Raw genomic sequence first — 23,601 nt, 5'->3', positions numbered from 1 at the left:
GACAGTGAGCCCAATATAATAAATTCTTAGACTGCACATGAATATTTTCGACCCATCTAATGCTAGAGAATTTGTGGAGTTCCTACAATTTTTCGGAAATTTTTCGGTGGATCAAAAAGACGAGTAGTATCAACCAATTACAAAATTAGATAAGTATTGAAATAATATAAAGAAAAAGTGACTGCTCGTGATAAGCAGATAAATATTCTTGCATCCAAAAAGCAGTTTCTTCAAAATCTCAAGTACGTACGATCAGGAAACTTATCCATGCAGTAGCAACAGGGTATTTTAAAGTTGTTTTATCTAATAAAAAGTATGATTATGTGAAGATTATTCTTGGAAATTTAAGCAAAAAATAATAAAAAACAACATTCCAAATCCAAAAATGGCAATTATTTTTAAAATAGATTTTCACTACAGACAATATAAACCGAAATGCAACAGATTTGACCTTGGAAAGGGCACATCCATTTTGAGAACAGTAGGCCCACACCGGCGCAGGCGAGAAGCAAGACTTTGGTTGCCAAGCAACGCGTCGGCGATATTTTACGAGATCTTAACACGCCCTTCACCGTTAGCCGTTAGGATAACCTCAGCGCCAAGTCTCAGGGTCAGCGTCGTCCTAAAGAACCGCGCGCGAATCATGACTTGAACAGCTAATCGATCCTACCGAGTCCGATGCCGAGTCTAAAACACTCCATCAATATATCCCCTTTAAAATCAACGTGCTTGTCGTTTAATTGACCATAATGTTTGCATTTTAAAATAATTACATGATTATACATTTCATTCATACTTTTAAAGACGAACTAGTCTTCCTATTGCAAAGAATCTCGCAAAAACACGATATTCTGATTTTTCTGAAATCCGACAGGAATAAACGTAAATAGTTCCACGAATCTAGTTGAACAACATTAAAACCTCGACATTAGAGAAAATTCACCTATGAAAAATTTTAGCTGAAAGAGTGTTTAGGAAATGAATGAACTGATTTCGTAAAATTTTTATTTGCCCACTTCCATGGATAACTAGCTCGCCATCGTTGAAGTTCCCTACAGCGGAGCCATCTTTTAGTCAAGCTAAGTAGTTTTGTTCAAGTAGGTGTAGAAATGTCCGACAAAAATTAAATAAATTAGAACAATTTACTAAATACACAATGTGAACGTTTCAATAATTTTTATAAAGAAGAACAAGGCAGGCGAGGAAACAGCGTGTGAGTTGCATAAGATACTCCAAAAGACCCTGACCGCGCAACCTATGCGACGTGTTAACCGCTGCAACAGTTCAGGCCAGGGCTACACGCACCCGCCCCCCTTCTCTTGTTCACGCAGTCGACATCGGTGCAAGGTTAGCGAATCGTCTCACAAATCTACAGAAAATAACGTATAATTTGAAGCAAATGCAAGCGAAGTATTATGCAAAATGTTTCACAATTAAGCGTAAATGGTCCACAATAATAACAACAATCTTATTGAATCGGTAAAGTGCATTACAATTTGAACGTCTGATGGCCTGGAGTTTCTCTCGTTACGAGTCAAGTTTCTATCAATGACATGTTTTGAATTGTTTCTTTATTAGGGCAACTTTTAACAAATATTTTTCTTTTGCTCCCGCATTGAAGCTACGATTGTTTAGTTGAATTATATGAGCACTTCACGTTTGTAAAACGAATCTATGACAAAGTTTGAATTCGAACTAATGTGTTTAGAATTTTGTTGTATGTTTTTATTGCGAAAAAAAAGCTATCCATTATTACACAATGAATTCTATGAATATCAACTCCAATTGACCAAGTGAGAGAATAAAAAAGAGGCAGAACGAATCAAGTTTAAGAGTTCACAGTTCCGTGCTGGAGAAGAAACAACGTCCAACTACATTTCTATAAAAGAAAATTCCGTTGATCTCACGACGTTAGATATAGTAGATAATCACTGTGATCACCATAAACTAATACAAAAAACTCGTGAAGCCTACCGGAAACAAGTCCAAAAAACAACTACGCAATGGTAATGGACCATTAATAAAAAGACACTGAAGTTCACAGTTTCTAGCGCGTTACAGTCGACGGTGGAGGTCGTTGAACTCGAGCGATGAGCTGCAGACCAAGAAGCTATCGTCTTGACTCGACTCCCAGAGGCTCTTCGGTCAACGAACTCTGTAGCGAGGATCGCGGTCATGGTCACCGACCGACACTGACAGAGAGGAGAATACAAAAAACCGTACAGTTGAGCCGCTGCAGCAGGTTTCAACAGCGCAGCAGTAACCAGTTTTGGCGGGAAGCCAGCGACCGTTATGAGTGCAGTTATTCGGTACACCACAACCGCCACGCGCGTCCGTTCTCTTGTCCGGACATGTCGTGCGGCGCGCTAACTCTGCCAGCAAGCACTCCAAGACCAACTCTAATGTGAGGTGATATGCATGGATGGCAATAAGAGAGAATTGAATGAGTAATGAATGGTTTTTATGCATGGATGGCGAGAGTAATGCAGTAGATGAGTAAAACAAACTGTAACGACGTTTTTCATCCAAATTTCTTTGAACCTTCAATAAGAAAATTTCATTGAAACTTCTCGGTACAACGAAAATACATAAAATTGAATTGAGAGACGTATTTGGTAAATGTGTAGTACTGTAATCCAATTCAATTTCATTGCCATAAATTATATAATTGAGCACTTCAGTTCGCTGAAAGTCTCGAATGCATTGTTAACCTTTATCGTGACGTTGAGTCTGTACTTCGTAAAAGCATGCGTAAATATATCTAGAATAATATTTTTCCCGCTATCTTTAGCATTTACCGTTAGCAAATGAGTGCGGCAGATGGGAACAACGAACTTGAAGGTCATTCTAGAAAGCAGCAGCAGGACGATAAGTGCTGACGCGATGTAATGTAGAGCAAAGCACGGCGCCTCTTGCGATATGGTCATCTGACCTTGGTAGAACACAAAGTACACAAAAATCGACTTCGTCATGGCAGTCATCAGGATTCAGTAGTAAAGAGCCACGAGAAGTTCAATGAACCTAGCGCTGACTCGAGAGATCCGCAAGCGAACCATTCCTGCCACCAATGCAGGTGCGCCTGAAGAAATCTCGAGCGCGATGCGCCGCTATGTTTTGGATGAACGAACTCTGGTGGAGCTTCCGCAGCAACCTGAACTTGAAGTTTAGTTCCTGAACATCTCCATTGCCATGTTTTCTTGCCACACACAGAGTATACGGTCAGCGATCACCATTTTACATATAGATTTGGACACGGGTTAGCACAGTGGGTCAGCATTTGGACACGGGTCAGCACAGTGGGTCAGCATTTGGACACGGGTCAGCACAGTGGGTCAGCATTTGGACATGGGTCAACTTAGTGCAAAGACAAACTGGGATACAGTCCAGAAGTCGTCTTGTAGATATGCATGGATGGCGCAACAGTGGTTGCTTATAAAAAATATCATTAAAACGAAAAAATATTCATGACAGAGGGCGGCGTATATATATAACACTCAATTAAACTCACAACTAACGGTTGTAAAAACCATTGAGTGAATTGTAGCAGCAAAACTGTAACAGTTCAACTAGACTGTAGCAGTAATAAACTGCAGTTGTTGGAAGACAGTTATAAGCATTACTGCAGATGGCATGCGGCAGTATTAATACAAAATGCAATTTGTGGTATTACTGCAGCTGGCAAGTTCGTCACGAGCGGCCGCAAGTCTTACGTTCGTAAACGTCACAGCAAGGTAGCGGGGTTGCGATTTCTCCGATACCGTTACGGACGCGAGAGAAACGGAGGCGGCGCACACAGCGTGTATACGAGCCGGAGCTTCCAATCAAATTCTGTTAATTAGTTTCAATAAAGCATGACAGCTGAACGCAAATACTGACCAGAGTGACATATAATAAAAAAATTTCTTCAATAGCTCATTATCGCTTTGTGTTAATTCGACAGGCCGAAAGATTGATTCTTTAGGTAGTGCGACGCGAGATTCTTAGCATCCAGACGAAATTGTCAGGCAATGTTGAGATTCTGCTTTTCAGTGCGAATATTATGTAGCAATATGTCAATGGACAATATAATTCTCTAAATCCGAAAGAATTTCATTATAAAAATGCTTATGCGATCAAATACATAAACAACAAACAAATTATTAACCACGCGATAAAATTTGGAACCAAGATGAATCGAAATTGAGGACTTAATCATTAAATGAAAGAGAGCCACGCTATCTATATTCTTGACATCTTTTTCTGAAGAGTCTCTCTCTTGGAAGCAGCAGCAGCAGCAGCAGCAGCAGCAGCAGCAGCAGGGTTCATTGACCTGAGAAGCTGCCGGTACAGTTGACTGAACTCTAGCGACGCAGTAGTAGCAGCAGGCGTCGCAGCTAAACTTGTTATGCACTGGCGACGAATACGAGCATTTAAACTGTCGGCTAATGCACCAGCCCTAATTAGAAGACAAAAGAAACAACACCGTGCACTGCTCCTGCTCTCGCAACAACCATAGGGAGACAAAGCCAATGAATTTAGTACTGCAGTGCGATTACAATAATTTATCTCGTGTATTCCTACAGAGGTTCATTGACCTCCAAGATCCGGCGTGCAGAGCTGGTATGATTGCGCGCTGAATGAATGCGTCTAGCAGCTGGATTTCAATGAGTAGAAAATTGTAATTGCATGGTTGATGTTAAGGGCATTAATTTGTGGTCACGTTATGATCATTTCAGGATTCAAATTTTTAGACTTTTTCCAAAATTTGAAAGATTCTTATATTACTAAAGACAGGCAGGAATCAATATAATTCTCTTGATTTTTTAATAATAATACTCTGAAAGAGGAATTGCTTTGGCCGGAAGTAAGGGAATGGGAGAAATGGAGCATATCGATTCTAAAAAAAGTCTAGGAAAAACAACCGAGAATATAAATAAGCGTAGTCGGTACAAGACAACGCACAAGAGGTCTCGGTCTAAAAAAATAACTACACAAATCTTGACCAAATGACCCTTATAAACATGGCTAGAAAGTTCCCTATCTATATTGAAAACTGAATGGAAGACAGTAGCGTGCACGCAGCTTGAGAAACAAAAACAAATTCTAAGCATTAACGGACATGAAACTGATCAGGAAACGCAATGAGCGACATTATAAGGCAAATTGCGTCTAAAATTAGCAAGCTGAGCCCGACATACCAGAGGGGGAGTAGAAAGCGCCCCTGAGACTCTCCCACGAGAGTTAGAAAGCTAGGCGGTACCAAGCTGGACTTTCATGCGGTGGACCTCTGACTCCAGAGACATTCAACCACACACAGCATTGAACAAGTACGGACTGTATAATGAATGTTTGTACGTTTAATGCATGCAATAGGGTCTCAAGAACTTATTCAATTTCAGCAACTATCGATTAGACCAGTGCTTGATTTTTTAATACTTTATTTTACAATTTTTACGAAATGAAATCGCCTTTGACTGATGACATGCGGGAACAAGGGCACACCTTGACAGAAGTTAATCAGAGACACTCTGAGAAAACATTGTATTCAGGACTCAGCTATGAATACAATGTAGACACATCAGCAGTACGTATGAAATCAGTCGCACAACAATTGCAAGGTGTGATCTTCTAATTCCAACAAGTAATAAAATATTTCGTGGAAAAACAACGAACTGTAATGAACACGCAAATAATAATGCCTGTCACAAACCCGTTGATAGGATATGAACGTGAGTAATGAATATAAAGCATGCGAATACAAAAACAAATGCTCTCAATATGACAGCTATATTATTATACACTCACAATATTATAGTGTCTGCTGTAAATCTTCACGTACTGTTCACCATACTCCACACAAATACTGGATATTTCAGCGTTAAAATTAAGACGTTTTAGAAAAGAAAAATATAGTAAGATACGAAAAATAAGAAGAATATTACTGTTAGTTAGTTCATCAGGCACGTGTAGCATACCTACAAGAGTGTGTCTAGCTTCAGCGTTTAGACAAGCTAATCTAAACCCGCTACGCAATGCAGTTAAACAGGTTACAAGTTCAGTTATTGAACTTGAACAAAGACCGCATCAATGTTAATTAAAATAATGATGTTGACGCCGCTAAGCTGGATGGGGCGAGTGCAGCATCGATATTCTAAGCACATAGGAACAATTAAGTTCGTGCCGAGACTCACCTTTGGCGTGGAGGCTCTGCACGTTGGATATAGGGAGGTTTTCTAGTCGGACGTCGCTGAGACACAAGCTCATATTTAGCAGTAACTTTCTATAGTATCAGCACATCGCGGCACAAAAAAACGTCAAGTTCAACAGATTGTTCAAGAAACACTCTAATTTCATCGTCTAAGAACAGAGCACACAAACTGTTTGCGTCACCTCTTTGGTATTCCGAATATTCGGGAGCCAAGAAGTTTGCAGGAGTTCATCTAGCAATGAGAGCGCAATTAGCATGCAAAAAACGTAACAAAGCATAAAAATCTGCAAAGCAAATGAAAAGATATCTTTTAAAAGACAACCATAATAATACGAACTCACAAAAAAACACCACAATATATTACCCATGCGAAACTCTGACAAATCCTGGAAGACCATCTCAAACTTGGAATAAATGCTACACGAAAAAAACGTAAAGGTTCCAAATTAAGGCACTTGAACAAGAATGAAATCGTAAATATGTTTATGCGAACGTTATTTTTGCCTCAGCTATAGAAAAAAAACAATGAAAAATAATATCAGATCCCTAAAGTAAAGTGACGACACACGCTAAGTTCCTTGCTCGGGAAGCAATGAACTCTACGTGCGAGTGAGTGGCTGACTGGACGGAGTGAGGGCCGTAGAGCACCTCACCACACGGCGTCCCGCAAGAGACTGCCGTCGACTCAGCCAACACCGCAGTTGGAAAAGCAGTGCTGGTCAAAGACCTGTAGTGGAGGAGGAGCCTGGAAAGCAGTGCAGTGGCACAGGTGTGCCAACCTGTCGACGGCGGTCAGAGGTCACCTACGAGCAGATAACTGCGTGGCACGGAAGCAACGTGGCACGTACGCATACGCTTTCTTAGGCGCAACGTTTGCACGTACGCATGTTCGTTTTGTGGGCGCAACGTTTGCACGTACGCATACGCGTTCTGTGGGCGCAACGTTTGCACGTACGCATGCGCGTTCTGTGGGCGCAACGTTAGCAAGTACGCATGCGCGTTCTGTGGGCGCAACGTTTGTACTTATGCATGCGCGTTCTTTGGGCGCAACGTTTGCACGTACGCATGCGCGTTCTGTGGGCGCAAAGTTTGCACGTACACATGCGCGTTCTGCGGGCGCAACGTTTGCACGTACGCATGCGCCTTCTGTGGGCGCAACGTTTGCACGTACGCATGCGCCTTCTGTGGGTGCAACGTTTGCAAGTACGCATGCGCGTTCTGTGGGCGCAACGTTTGTACTTATGCATGCGCGTTCTTTGGGCGCAACGTTTGCACGTATGCATGCGCGTTCTGTGGGCGCAACGTTTGCACGTACGCATGCGCCTTCTGCGGGCGCAACGTTTGCACGTACGCATGCGCGTTCTGTGAGCGCAACGTTTGCACGTACGCATTGGGCGCAACAATTGCACGTACGCATGCGCGTTCTGTGAGCGTAACGTTTGCAGGCTGCTATAGGGGCGAACTTAAGTAAAGTATTTACAGCGGTAAATATTGGATATTTACAGCGGCAAATATTACATATATACAGCTCTAAATATCGTATTAGGGCGGAAAGACTGCGCTCCAGCGTGGTCTGGGTCTGCTATGTTCTAAACACATACTAAGGATAAAATCAAGGCAGCTAAGAGGCAATTGGAAAAAATAGCTTATTTGCGCGAAGAATGGTTACAAAACATCGTTTCGACGTCTGTGCCTCTTTAGAAGCGACGATTATTTTTACTTTGCTATGTGTGATTAAAATGTGATCGAGTAGAAAAAAAATGGTTCCTTAGTGCATATAAAAAAATCAAAGCATAAGACTCCAAGAATTTTGAAGGGATAACTAATGTACGTATAAATAATGCAATGTATCAAATAAATGCATAAATAAAGCAACGCTTACCTTTACATATTAAATTGCATGCATTAGCACACAACCAAGGTCAAAAACTTCTTCTGAATAGAAGAAGCTAAATGTTGTGCATATATTAAATGAATGAAGTGAATATTCTTAGCATCGGTAACAAATAAAATTTTACGTGATAACCGACAGTGATAACTGATGGTAATTGCCTTTTCTCTGCCGGTGTTTAGTCTTAGATTCGTAATTATTATATTTAAGGACGAAATCTGCTCTACAGATCCTGGTTGAGAAAATGACTACGATTCAACAATGGTTTTCAACAGAAATCTTCCGTTTAGTCAACGTCGAATTAGAAGTTTCGTTGAATCAACGTTGAATAAAACGTTTCGTTGCATCAACGTTGAATTACACGTTTGTTGGATTAACACTAATTAATCGTTATTTTATCGGCATTTGTCTGATGGGTTAGGGCTCAATGCTTGAGGGTTCATTCAGGTCTGGTAGATCTCGCGGTATAGGAAGTAAGATGCACAGTAAGATGTTTATGCAGTATAAACTTTCTCCAGTAAGAAGACTCATCGCTTATTTGCATAATCTTCATTGAACAATGAAGCTGGGGTCATTCATGGCCCTGGGAACTGACAACAAAGGATTTAAAGCCACTACTATAAGATGGCACGCATTAGATAAGCTCAAGCTCAAGGCAGTCGCAAGCAGGATGTTATCAACGCTCCTTTCACCAATTGAGTGCGGCAGGATATTCGGCATTGGAAGGAAGTCTTTATTGTCATGTTTACGCTCGGCGAACTTAATTTTACGATATAAACAAAGATATGCTTGTCTTAGTGCAAATTTTCAGTGCTACGGAATTACTTAAAGAAATACAATAAAGACCTGTTTCATATTAGTCATTTCTTAATTAGCAGATATTATTCCATTATTATTTTTATATTAATATTTATAGTAGACCCAGCCAAGATGAGCTTAACATTCAAATTCTGTAATTGATATGTAGATAGATTTTGAAACCATAACGATACGCATTCATAGAACTGGTATGCGTACGAATGAAATTTGAAGTAATCAAGAGTTGCATTGGAAGAATTAGTAAACCAAAAAATCTTTATTTAATGAAGAGTCGCATTTTTAATATTGAAATGCGTATAAACTTTGAAGAAAAGAAGAGACGTATTTCAAGAATCGGAATACGACTATAATTCGAAGTAATGAAGACCCGAATTTCTATTATTGAAATGCTAATGAAATTGGACGTAGAAAAAAGCCGTACATCTAAAATTGTTATGCTAATAAAACAAAAAGTACGTAATGAAGATTTTACGCATAAGCAAAATATCAGCATCGGCCCAAAATTTTAACCGGACACCCACGAAGACCTTAAACGCATCCGCGCACATAAGCAATGCAACTGCCAGGCCGTCATATAGGACCGGCGCAGCGTGCGTTGTGCAATCTTTGAGCTCAGCTAGTAGGTGATCACTGATGAACAATCATTAACTCGGTTATATAGTAGGTGATCACTGATGAACAATCTNGTCCCTGATGAACAATCTTTAAACTCAGCTAGTAGGTGATCCCTGATGAACAATCTTTGAACTCAGCTAGTAGGTGATCCCTGATGAACAATCTTTGAACTCAGCTAGTATGTGCATGGTCCCTGATGAACAATCTTTAACTCAGTTATATAGTAGGTGATCACTGATGAACAATCATTGAACTCAGGAAGCAATCACTGACCGTTCCAGTCGTGATGGGAGTAGGTCTCGAATTTTCGTGCACTGCGCTCACCTGTTGAAAAAAACGTGAAAATTATACTTTGTATCATAACAATGAAGTTAGTGCAACGATATAAAATAATTGTAAGGTACCTATACGACGTCCCTGTAGGTCAAAACAAAACATCCAAATGAGAAATCGAAGGCGAACCTGACATTGAAGTAGTTAAGTGGCAGCAGCGTACGTATAGCGCGTTCAGCTGCAACTAACTGACTTGACTAATATGGATTGATGAAATAAATGGTGTACAATGTGGTAATGTAAGGAATTGTAATGTGGTAACGTGACGTCCAAGCATCGCGTTCACTCTTCTTCAGGAGAGACAAATCTTGAAAAAAGCATGAACATAAAAAATATCGAAAAATTAAGCCTTAATTTAAAAATTTCAACCATGTTTTAAATCTTAATAAAATTTTAAACGTGAGTCAAGAATAGAGAAAATCTCTTATAGTAGTGAAAAATTGAGAATATTATCGCGGATAATGCGTAAGTGCAAGGCTTGAAGTGCATGTGCAATGCAAATGAGTGCATTGAAGGAAAATAAATAAAAAGCCAGGAGAGTGGCATGGCCTTCGTGTATACGTACCTGACATGTTCCTAAACTCACTCTTTTCATCTATTTGTTTTTAGGGGCAAAAGAGAATTTTTTTACATGTTAATTTTTACTCCCAGATCTAACTCAAAATTTTATTCAATAACTATGGTATCCATGCTGGTATCCATGATACTTAACTGGTCTACTCACACAAGTCAAAAAGGAAGTTCAGAAAATTCGTTACTTTTCCACTAGAAATTTACTTCCTAGTAAACCAGGATGGCTGCCGTGAGCCCACTTTTAACATGCTTCTCTATTTCGGACGCGCAATGTTCTTTTTAATTATCTCGCAACGATCTCAGAAATTTTTTAAATAACTTCCACGAGTGACTAAAATACACATTTTCTCAATTAGAACTCGACATCAACAGAAATAATAATTCCGATGACACGCATATAATGAATGAGGACTGTACAAGAGAAATAATTGAATACAGATCAAGGTGAGATGTGAATAATAATTAAACAAAACAACCTCACTTATTATTTATCTGTTTATTTACTATTATCATTTATTTATCATTATTTTATATGTAGAACGGCCACCAAGCATGCGTATATACCTACTGCGTATGTACGGCCGTCCGTCGTAAAGGGTATCACCGTTTGAAATATGGCAGGTAGAAAATGGAGCATGGAATATAATTAGCAGCAGATCTACCTCAGTCTATACCGGGACTAAGACTCAGAGCTACGTCACAGGCGGCAGCAGAGGCTCGGTGCACATGCCTGGTCACGTGTAGCCGCAGCGGCCGAGCTACAAGCTAACCTGCCGCCCCAGACACTAATATGGTCGCTATGGAAGCCAAATTTAATCAAGCTGTTATGCTAATTACCAGTATCTTCACAAATAACAGTATCAAAAGATTGCTTAAATGCAAATTTAATCAAATGAGTTGCTCCCAAATTGAGTTAGTGACCGAAAAGTTCCCTTTACATTCTTCTTTTCAGGGAAGTTCAAAGCGCATCGTTGACATGCATGATCAATCATGAGTACCTCGATTATGCGTATATTACTTGCGTGTTTTCTGATACATATATGAAGTAGTACGGGTATTTCACCTAAAATTAAAAAAAAAACGGAATGGTACATTGAGAATACACCAAATTCAGACCGGCATTACCATATTTTATTTAGCCAAAGATGCCATGAATAAGTGCATCAAAATGAGACATTTTTATTTCCTTAAATTTTTTTTTACTCACTACACCACTGTTCAATGTACATGAATAAGGGCACTTGTAGACACGAACCCAAGTTCATCCCAACATTGTTCACAAAAAATACTTATGAAGACGCTAACATCGTAAGTAATACTTAAGCTTAATAATAGATAACCGTTCAGGACATACCGCGCACAAATATTCGACGGATGCGATCTTGCGTCGCGCGGTCCACGACGTTGCGGCTCATTGTGACGTATCAGGTATTCAGGTAGAAGATGAGGGTACGAAGATGACGAGAATAAGGTGCGAGGGTAAGGTGAGACGAGGGTAAGGTGCGGGTGAGATGAGGATAAGGTGCCGGTAATACGAGGGTAATGTGAGGGGAAAAATGAGGGCGAGTAGAACTCCTGTGAATTACACTTTGAATCCCAGTTTTCAACACATTAACCGATGTCAATGAGATTCGTGCCTGAAGGGCTGGTAAAAGTAGGTAAAAACAATCCAAATTATGAATAGATTTGGATGGGTGATAACAGTTTAAAACCCTTAGGTATATAAATTAGGAAGAGAAATTGAATAACCTATGATTCAGCAATCGCTAAGGCTTGATTTTAGCTCTAGAATGGCGAAGCAAGCGCTCTTGACGAGATATAAGAGAAAATATGGCAAACATCTGGAAGTAGAAAGATATTTAGGCAAGAACATGTCTTTAAAGATGTCTTGGCTTTTTTCTCACTTATGTCCGTTCTAATCATTTATACTTTTAGGAATCATGTCACAGTTTTAATCGCAATGCTGTTCACTCGTGAAAAGAAACCAAAATCTTGAGAATATCTTGTTGCTCAAAGGCGATGACTCTAAGTGTGAAATCAAATACCTGGTAGAAATTTCTTTTCTGCTACAAATTCCATTTAATTTTTAATCCCAATACGTTGACACAATTGAAGATTATTCCGCTTTTGTAGACGCTGAAACGCTTATGCAATGAGAGAATGCATAGTATGTGTTTTCTGTATTGTATAGTAGTTTTCTGTATTGCAGGAGCAATACAGAAAAAATTTGAACTTCGCAAGGATTCGTGGAAAAATTTGGTAGTATAAAGAAAAAGTTATGCATGTATAGCGTTTCTTATTTAAAAGAAAACAGTATGTTTGCTTTAGTATTAAGCTGGTAGAACGAATCTCGTGTTCCAATGGGTTGAATACAAAATAGATGCCATTGATTGGAAACTCTTTAGGCTCAATTTAGTGCGGGTACTCATAAGTAAAAATCTAAATTAAAGACAGATTAATCGGTTGGGTGGATAATCGGTTATCGATTTCGGTTGCTGGATACGACTTGGATGAGGTAATAACGTTCATAGAGAAGAGTATGTTATCAGTAGACACTTAAAGACGAGAAGAGCGGAAGAGTTGTTGCCGTGAGGACGTACGGTGCAGAACTGACGCGGAAACACGGTTGATATCTGAGGGCAAAACCTCCCCTCACGCGTCCCTCAGCCTCGTGTTGCTGGTACACGTGACATGGCAGCCCTCGCCGCCTCGAGGGACCTGCCTTGCGTCGCTTCCCTCACTCAAGCCCATCTCATGCGTCGCTTCCCTCACTCATGCCCATCTCATGCGTCGCTTCCCTCACTCCGTGCGTACACAGGAACATGAGTACACCAGAGGTCCGTGCGTACATAGGAACATGAGTACACCAGAGGTCCGTGCGTACACAGGAACATGAGTACACCAGATGTCCGTTCGTACACAGGAACATGAGTACACCAGAGGTCCGTGCGTACAGAGGAACATGAGTACACCAGAGGTCCATGCGTACACAGGAACATGAGTACACGTACGTAGGAAGTATTCTATATAGCAGGTGTAGTTGAGGGTACTTGGATAAGTGTACCTGGAATATTTTGTAGCTCGTATTTTCTCTATGAGATAAGGCAAGAAGCATTATGTAACGTATTCAGGAGCACAGAAGAAATGTGAATGCTCTATCGATTTTTTATGCGCAAAATATTTTTAAAACATAATTTAACGGTAAATGCTTTTATTATTGCTCAGTTTGCCTTTTAATATTTTAGGTTACCGAGAAGATTCAAGGGCTAGTCCGATGGAGACTTTCTTCTTCATATTTCCCTTATTAACAAACTGTAAAGACGCCTACACTGAAGCATCTCGTGGCAACGACAAGCTAAGCCGCTAATTGATGAGCGTCGGCCACAAATAACCAAGAGAAGGCTATTTAATCTCACTTAGATCTATTAATAGCTTAATCATTTACACGTACCAAAAATAATTTGCTCCTGCTAATTAAGTTAACGAAAACATCATGTGTACAATTGCAGTATCACCCTTGACCTACTTAGTTACTCAGGCTAGGCCGAATGAAGTCATAATGTGTTGTGTCCCAATTAACTTGTGGTGTAGGGCGCTCATTAGAGCTGTGGTGGGCACCTCGTTAGTGTGCCCAGAAATAAATGCCCATGCACCACAGACTTAAAAACCACCGTATTTAGTTTGCTCAAGCTTTCGATTATGCTAAAGCCGATTAAGGTTCATAGTTTTCCAAAGGCTTTCATCGGGTCATTATGCCAGAAGAATGAATGAGATGATAGCAATATGTTCTTAGTGTGTGATCACATGCAGCTCAAATTAGTTAAATAATTTTAATTCATCATCAATTTAATTAGCAATATTTTCTTAGTGGGTGATCACCGCTCAAATTAGTTAAATAATTTCAATTCATCATCAATTTAATAAGATAATTCATTTGTCTAAAATATTATGTGCTTTCACTTCTTACTTTATTTCACTTTTTACATTTATCGTTAATTTTATTTCAGTACTCCTAAGCTTAAAAAATTTAGCAACATCATAGTTGAAAAATTAACCATTGGTTGTGGGCAGGAATGTCACTAAATAAGGAGACGATCGTCACATTGGCTATAAACAAATTACCCAAATTACCCAGCATTAAATGTACAAAGAATGAAATGAAAGAAAATAATCGTCTTATAGAGCAAGAGATCAACTGGTCTGCGGTGACATCACAGTTCAGGTTTACAGCTAATCGCTTCGACTGTACGCATTAAATTAACTGTGGTCCTGGAGACCACGGACGCTTGTGACACACATACCTTATTCCTGCTTCATTACGAGACTAAGAATTATTTTATTGTCTCAAAAAAAAGGAAAAAAATGTGGTAATTAGGACAGCGTTTTTTTGGAGGTGCCTTCATTAGGATTATGGATGTACGACAATTTTTTTCTTTCGAAGAAGACAAAAAAGCAGCATAATAACGGTCAAGTGAAAGGGATTTAACGGAAAAGATGCATCACATATTACATACTGATGAAATAATTCGTAAACTTTTATGAAAGACTAACGCGAATCTTATCAGTGAGTGGCACGAATAAAAACTACAATAAGAATGAATACTACAATGAATAATGTAAAATATTTGCCACTGCATTTCTAATTGGTGCAAGCGGCTGGGAGTTCTCATGATGAAATAAAGTTGGTAATCTATTTAAAAATTAAAAAAAGGTTCGTCGGAAAGCTATAGATTTTTATTTTAAAAACTTATATAGATGCGTTCACATCGTGTAACGGACAGCAGCTTGACGAAGGAGCTGTTAAAGCAATCAATTATTTGGCGTTGACGTGAGTAAGCGTAGCCACGCACAGCAGCTAACAGGAAAGTATACTTAAAAACCAGCACGAATTCAAGAATATGATTAACAGGACCATTTGCCCCTTGGGGGTTCTGAAGACCTAAAAAGCAAGTTAAATACAATGATAATACATTCAGCCACCCAGAACAAGTTCATGGTTGTGATAGTCGAGACCTGTTCCTGAGCAGCTCAGACTCCAGCATTAAGAAGCAAGACGTTGGCCATCGCATGATGGACGCGCGTTAGCCACGGCCACGAGTGCTCATCGAACAATTTTTTTGTACCTTTTCTGAATTTTTTCGAGAACCGCAACCTTTATGACCGTGAAAACCAAGAAACCGCTACACGACCGCGCCAAGTACGGCACTGAGAACGAGGTCGCCACGGCAGCCTTGCAGCAGCGCATCTACGCTCGACACCCAATATGCCAAGCTCTTAATTGCGTAATGTTGCCGTACGTAAATTGTGTACCATGTTGCCGTACGTAAATTGTGTACCATGTTGCCGTACGTAAATTGTGTACAATGTTGCCGTACGTAAATTATGTACAATGTTGCCGTACGTAAATTATGTACAATGTTGCCGTACGTAAATTACGTAAATTGCTTACAATGTTGCCGTACGTAAATTGCTTACAATGTTGCCGTACGTAAATTGTGTACAATGTTGCCGTACGTAAATTGTGTACACTTACTGTACGTAAATTGCTTACAATGTCGCCGTACGTAAATTGAGTACAATGTTACTGTACATAAATTGCTTACAAATTTGCCATACGTAAATTGTGTACAATATTGCCGTATGTAAATTGCGTACAATGTTGCCGTACGTAAATTGTGTACAATGTTGCCGTACGTAAATTGTGTACAATGTTGCCGTACGTAAATTGCGTACAATGTTGCCGTACGTAAATTGTGTACAATGTTGCCGTACGTAAATTGCGTACAATGTTGTCGTATGTACGTAAATTGTGTACAATGTTGCCGTACGTAAATTGTGTACACTGGGTTACTGTACTTAAATTGCGTACAATGTTGCCGTACGTAAATTGAATACACTGTTACTGTACGTAAATTGCTTACAATGTTGCCTTCCGTAAATTGAGTACGCAAATTAGTAAACACAAATTATGTAGACAGTTTTTGTACGCGAATTAACGTGCGTAAGCTACGCACTCTATTGCCGTTCGTTAATTAGTGTAGGTACGTAAATTACACTAGCGTTCAAAAAATTAAGTAAATTATTACCGTGCGTAAGCTACGTAAACTGTTGCTGTACGTAAACTGCGCACACTATTACTGTACGTAAACTGCATACACTATTACTGTACGTAAACTGCATACACTATTACTGTACGTAAACTGCATACACTATTACTGTACGTAAACTGCGTACCCTGTTACTGTACGTAAATTGCGCACACAAATAACGCAAGATTCGACCTTAAATCCTTAATACAACGCACCCCTTGAACCCCCATCTTCGCAGGGTACGAACACTCCGGCTTAAGGAGAAATGATAGCAATAATAAAACATGATATGCTTTGATGATATGCGCCGCTGACCTCGATTTGAGAGCAGATAACCGCAGATCAGCTGCATGGTCAGCAAAATTTTCAGAGAAATTCTATAAGAAAAAGATTCTATAACTGAACCCAATACTGGGTCAATAATAATGCCAACAAGGCTAAAATAAGGATGTTGAATCAGCAATGAGAGAAAATGCGTGCAACATTGTACTCAAACGTGTGCCAATTGCCGAGACTTTCTCGCGGTTGTGGCAGTTTCCACTAATTAGCATGCGGGGGACAACTTTATACGAATAATACAACAGCACAAGCTCACCATAACACAAGGTGTATATAAACACAGAGTGATATACAGCAACCCACTTGAGTACTGACACATTACTCCACAATACAATAGTGAGCACATACACAATGCAATTGTGAGCACTTGCACATCACTACAAAATACACAATTGTGTCACTACACACATGGCTGCAGTAGCACATGGGAGTAAAACACAATTTTGTACCTGCAGCCGCGACAGAAATATGAGGTATTCATCATTAGATGTATACGAGGAGATACGACAATCCATTAGATTGTCGCTGTAAGAACAGCGTGACTTGCCGTTACAGCAGCACGAGTCACAGTTACAGCGTCATCACAGAAGCGTTAAAACGCCTTCATAGCGCTGTTACAGCGCCGTCATAGCGCCGTTACAGCTACGTCATAGCGCCGTTATAACGCAGTCATAGCGCCGTTATAACGCAGTCATAGCTCCGTTACAGCGCCGTTATAACGCAGGCACAGCAGCGGGGGCAATGAACTTGCCTGCTTTCACTTGCGCTCAGAAGTGCCGAGTCAGTGAGCGGCCTTGCGACGTGAGCGGGTGAATGGGCGAGTGGGGTGAGGCGGAGGCAAGGGTGAGTGGGGTGAGTTGGAGGCAAGGGTGAGGGGGGGTGAGGTGGAGAGATGAGTGAGTGGGGTGAGCTGGAGGGAAGGGTGAGTGGGGTGAGCTGGAGGGAAGGGTGATCATAAAGGTTAGTTATGCCAGTAATTCCAGTCAAACAAATTATTCAATTTTGTGAAGAAGCGAGGGCCGCAGAGAAATGGCTTGGGAGACAATTAAGGTTCATGGAAACCAGTCGAACAAAGCAAAGATTTTGAGTGAAGTGGAATATCAAGATGAGCTTCAAGCTTCAAAGGTTTTTCATTCAAGATCTCACAAAATACAAATTAAATATTAATTACAGTGATAAGAGCAGTTAGAAAGCGAGCAAAAGTTCCTGATCTATTTTGGAGTGATTTGAGGAGAGTTCAAAGATTCTAACTGACCACATACGAGATCGGTGGTTAAACGATAGATTGTTTCGTCACGGGCATGTTCTGGTCACAACACCCGTATCACTAATCAAACAAATAATGTAAACTAATATCCATCATACCTACATATTTTAATATCTAACATATTATCCATCATACCTATCTCAAAATCCAACATAATATCTGTCATAAAATCCATTATACCTACATCAGTCAGATCCAACGGTATTTTATATACGATTAAACCAAACGAGCTGCTCGCGCATTGTCTTATAGAGCTGACATCTCAATGCAGGAGTTTGTCCAGACTTTTTATGACAGACTCTGGCATGGCACAACTTTCATAGTTTACACAGCAATAATAGTGCGCACAACTGTCATTGAGCGCACAGCAATAATAGTGCACACAACAGTCATTGAGCGCACAGCAATAATAGTGCGCACAGCTTTCAAAAGTGCGTACACCATCGTCTTATAATGAGATGCTTCTTCCAGCATCTGAACTTTGCAGATGAGTCAGGCTAGCTTACTTGATATGGGTACCCCACATTTTATTATGCAAGTGAACCAAGCTTTTCACTTGAAATTTAAGTGGTCATAATTGAAATCCTTTTAATTGCATCAAACAGATTAAACGCACTAAATTCAAATGAGTTTCATTTATTGGAGTCAAGAGTTCTTCCTCATACATTTTTTTCAAACGAACTAATGGGTGAAAGACTGAATGCATTCGCACGCACTAAACATCCATTTATGTTGAGATATACAACTTCCATTGATAACCAGAGAATGTGCAATAAAATATTTTTTATGTTAAAATATTTGCATTGTAATGCTTATTCAAATGTAGAAAGAAGAATGTAGATGGAGGGTGAATATGGGAAAACTTGAAGAAGTTGATAGCATACACAGTACAGAGAGGATCAGAAGCAGTGATACACGACACCGAGAAAAATAAAGAACCCAAGACACAGTCATGAACAGGAGGGAGTGTAAGGGTGTATTTAGCAAAGTAAAGGGCAAAAGGGGAAGACAAGACACTCATAGTAATACGGAGAACAACACAATACACAGCGAGGGACACAAGGAACAACACAAGACACATCGAGGGACACAAGGAACAACACAAGACACAGCGAGGGACACAAGGTACAACACAATACACAGCGAGGGACACTAGGAACAACACAAGACACAGCGAGGGACACAAGGAACAACACAAGACACATCAAGAGACACAAGGCGCAACACAAGACACAGCGAGGGACACAAGGAACAACACACGAGACACAGCGAGGGACACAAGGTACAACACAATACACAGCGAGGGACACTAGGAACAACACAAGACACAGCGAGGGACACAAGGAACAACACAAGACACATCAAGAGACACAAGGCGCAACACAAGACACAGCGAGGGACACAAGGCACAACACAAGACACATCGAGGGACACAAAGCACAACACAGGACACATCGAGGGACACAAGGAACAACACAATACACATCGAGGAACACAAGGAACAACACAAGACACAGCGAGGGACACAAGGAACAATGCAATACACATCGAGGAACACAAGGAACAACACAAGACACAGCGAGGGACACAAGGAACAACACAAGACACATCGAGGGACACAAGGCACAACACAAGACACATCGAGGGACACAAGGAACAACACAATACACATCGAGGAACACAAGGCGCAACACAAAACACAAGGCGCAACACAAAACACAAGGACACAGAGGGCGATGCTGACAGGCTTGTCAGGTCACAAGCATTCCTTGACCTGCTGGAGTACCGCGTCTCCTGCGACCGCCTCAACTGCCACGTTAACGAAAGCACAACAACAAAATTATCTATTTCTCGAATTATTTATACATGCTACAAACGGGTTTGGTTGACGCAATACTTTAATTTAAAAGCCTTTTTATAATTGATATCGCAGATCGCAGCGTTTATATTTTAATATCGTAAAAATTCTGCATTAAGACAAAAAAATATCTTGATATCGTTGATCTAATGTACGAATAGTTAGGGAGAAAAGAGGGCGAAGGCAAGGAACTGACATGGTCTCAAGATCGCATGCCTGGTCTGAGGGCAACAGGATCTGAATCGTCGCTGCACTTGAGTGACATTCACAACCGGTTCCTTGCTTGTCTCGGTCGGGAGGCTTTCAACAATTGCATCTTAAAAAACAACTCTAAATTCCTTAAACGCGATAGGAATGTCTAGCATCTCTTGACCTGCACACAATTCATTGACACGGCCACATACGTAGTGCGTTATCATTTTTTAGATCCGGTTTATGTATCACACATTGTATTTCAAGTCATGAAAACAAAAAATGAATTTACTCACCTTTTACATAAAGCGCACTATTAAAGATAATGAGAGAGAATTGAGCTGTCAAATTTCACGTTCGTTATTCAGATCTACACCACCTTATTAATTTCCTCATTAATTATTATAAATAGAAATTATGAATTATGAGTAATGTAGCTTCGTGTTTCATAATCGTACAACTTAATCGTAGTCAAGCATGACTGAAATTAACGTTTGTGAGCGACAAAATAAGTCCCCGGCCACTACTGCCCGGATTGAGCAGCAGATCGGCTCTTCAGCTGTGAAGGCATTGACCCCTAAAGTGAGAGGAGGGCTATGAACCTCTTTCTCTGCCCCCCCCTTCACATACAAGGAGGGGTGACTCAGGCAAAGGGGGTGGCTCAGGCAAATGAGGTGACTTAGGCAAATGAGGTGACTCAGGTAAAGATGGGTGACTCAGGGAAAGGGGGTGACTCAGGGAAAGGGGGTGACTCAGGTAAAGATGGGTGACTCAGGGAAAGGGGGTGACTCAGGCAAAGATGGGTGACTTAGGCAAAGATGGTGACTCAGGCAAAGATGGGTGACTTAGGCAAAGATGGGAGACTCAGGCAAAGGGAGCCTATAGGGAGGTGACGCAGGCAAAGAGGGGTGATTCAGGCAAAGATGGGTGACTTAGGCAAAGATGGGTGACTCAGGGAAAGGGGGTGACTCAGGCTAAGATGGGTGACTCAGGCAAAGATGGGTGACTTAGGCAAAGATGGGTGACTCAGGCAAAGATGGGTGAATTGGGTAAAGGGTGGTGACTTAAGCAAAGGGGGTGACTCAGGCAAAGATGGGTGACTTAGGCAAAGATGGGTGACTCAGGCAAAGATGGTGACTTAGGCAAAGATGGGTGACTCAGGCAAAGATGGGTGACTTAGACAAAGATGGGTGACTCAGGCAAAGATGGGTGAATTGGGTGAAGGGTGGTGACTTAAGCAAAGGGGGTGACTCAGGCAAAGATGGGTGACTCAGGCAAAGATGGGTGACTCAGGCAAAGGGGAGTGACTCAAGCAAAGAGGCAAAGAGGGGTGACTCAGGCAAAGGGAGGTGACTCAGGTAAAGGATGTTGACTCAGGCAAAGGGTGTTGACTCAGGCAAAGGGAGGTGACTCAGGTAAAGGGAGGTGACTCAGGCAAAGGGGAGTGACTCAAGCAAAGAGGCAAAGGGTGTTGACTCAGGCAAAGGGAGGTGACTCAGGTAAAGGGTAGTGACTCAGGCAAAGGGAGCTGACTCAGGTAAAGGGTAGTGACTCAGGCAAAGGGAGGTGACTCAGGCAAAGGGTGTTGGCTCAGGCAAAGGGTGTTGACTCAGGCAAAGGGTGCTGGCTCAGGCAAAGCTGGGTGACCCAGGCAGAGGGAGGTGACTCAGGCAAAGATGGGTGACTCAGGCAGAGGGAGGTGACTCAGGCAAAGATGGGTGACTCAGGCAGAGGGAGGTGACTCAGGCAAAGATGGGTGACTCTAGCAAAAGGGGTCATTCAGGCAAAATGTGATGACTCAGGCAAAGATGGGTGACTCAGGCAGAGGGAGGTGACTCAGGCAAAGATGGGTGACTCTAGCAAAAGGGGTCATTCAGGCAAAAAGTGATGACTAAGACAAAGGATGGTGATTCAGGCAAAGTTACACACATGCGTCCTGTCAATCAGAAGGGCTCGGCTGCCAGAAAATCGCGATCTCTGACACTCTATTGGGCAGAAATATGACGAACCAGAGTCTCTGTCTACACTCAGAGAAATGAATGAGACTTTGTCCAATTAGCGATGCTCTTATTGCCTTTATGTGGGTAATCCTGACCCAGTTTGGCTCGGCAAAAGTGTGCATCAGAACTGCATCCGCTCTCTGCTACTACTGTGAGTAAAACATGTGTCAAATTATTTGGACAATATGAATCCTTCATTATCTGAGTGAGTAGACAATTGACGTTGTTTTTATTAGCGAAGACCAGCGAGTCAGTGACAGGGCGAGAGCCCCAGCGCAAGACTGGCCTGCACAGCCGACATGCGACCGCAGGAGAAATCTTGGGACGCAGTCTTTGTCTACGTTTGCAGACTAAGTTGGAATGCTTTGTCTACAGTGCTAATGACGCAGTCTTTGTCTGCGTCGCCTGCAGACAAAATTAAAGCGTAGTCTTTGTCTGCGTCGCCTGCAGACAAAAATGGAGCGTAGTCTTTGTCTGCGTCGCCTGCAGACAAAAATGGAGCGTAGTCTTTGTCTGCGTCGCCTGCAGACAAAAATGGAGTCTTTGTCTGCGTCGTTTGCAGACAAAGTGTCTCCTGTTGTTGCAGCAGAGACAATATGAGCCATGATGTCAGGCAGACAATATAAGTTTGTTCAATGAGTTTAACGCAGCGAGAGATCGGTTGTTTTTATTGATTGGTTTATAAGAAACAAGTGCAGTTATAGCCACCAGGCAAATAACGTTGAAAGGACGTTTAATAGACGTTATTTTAGCATTGCAACGTTAATTCAACGGCAGATGCCTAGTGGGAGGAAGGTGTCACTATGAAAGGATCACGAGACCTGTTCCAAAGCCTTCAGGTTTTCCTCATTTCCAAACACGATTAAAATTAAAAGCAGTGAACGCTGGAAACTCAATCAATAATCGAGAGGATGAAATATTCTGATTGGGGCTTGGCCATGAAAAAATCTGCATCATTTGTTTGCGTTTCGTGATGGGGAGAAAAAATGGCTTTGAGAGGTGATGCTCAGATCTGAAAGGGCCTTGCATGGTAGCGGCGAAGCAACAATGACATAACGCAAGTGATGAAAACCAAAACAACGAAGACATAGACCAGTTCGCCTAAAATTTGGTGGGCTTTCCAAATAACCTCAAGCAAGTTCTAGCCCATGACACGTGTGGCGAGCCCATTTGGGCACATTACACAGCATTCATGCAATGCCTTATTTCAACGCATCTCTACGTTCCCCAAAGTGTTAGACGCTTCTCAATCTTTGGGAAACGCTGGTGTGAAGCAGGCAGATTCATTGGCGCCTCGTATTGACTTCGACAAATATTTTGATAGTTTTAGAATAAATATCAACTCGAAGACGGCATTCTTGCTCCCTATATTTGAAGGCACTAATTGTGGGTGCATGCCAAGAAAAACGGAACCGATAAATGCGTTGCTATAAAATTG

General features: G+C 41.2%; 1 protein-coding gene across 3 annotated transcripts in view; it reads right to left on the bottom strand.

Moving 5' to 3' along the window:
- LOC108665775 (hormone receptor 4) overlaps positions 1-23,601 on the bottom strand; it is a 103,675-nt gene that overhangs the window by 16,121 nt on the left and 63,953 nt on the right. For 2 of the 3 annotated variants that reach the window (XM_018152571.2, XM_018152572.2), the window contains exon 1: positions 6,171-6,466. The exons of the other annotated variant lie outside the window; for it this stretch is intronic. In XM_018152571.2, the coding sequence (XP_018008060.1) occupies positions 6,171-6,243 (73 nt within the window). In that variant the 5' untranslated portion in view covers positions 6,244-6,466. Of the gene's footprint in view, positions 1-6,170; positions 6,467-23,601 lie in introns of those variants that run through there. 3 annotated transcript variants of the gene reach the window in all.

Source organism: Hyalella azteca, unplaced genomic scaffold (assembly GCF_000764305.2).
Source record: "Hyalella azteca isolate HAZT.00-mixed unplaced genomic scaffold, Hazt_2.0.2 contig7076, whole genome shotgun sequence".
Classification (NCBI taxonomy): domain Eukaryota; kingdom Metazoa; phylum Arthropoda; class Malacostraca; order Amphipoda; family Hyalellidae; genus Hyalella; species Hyalella azteca.
This window is presented reverse-complemented; position numbering and strand designations above follow the sequence as displayed.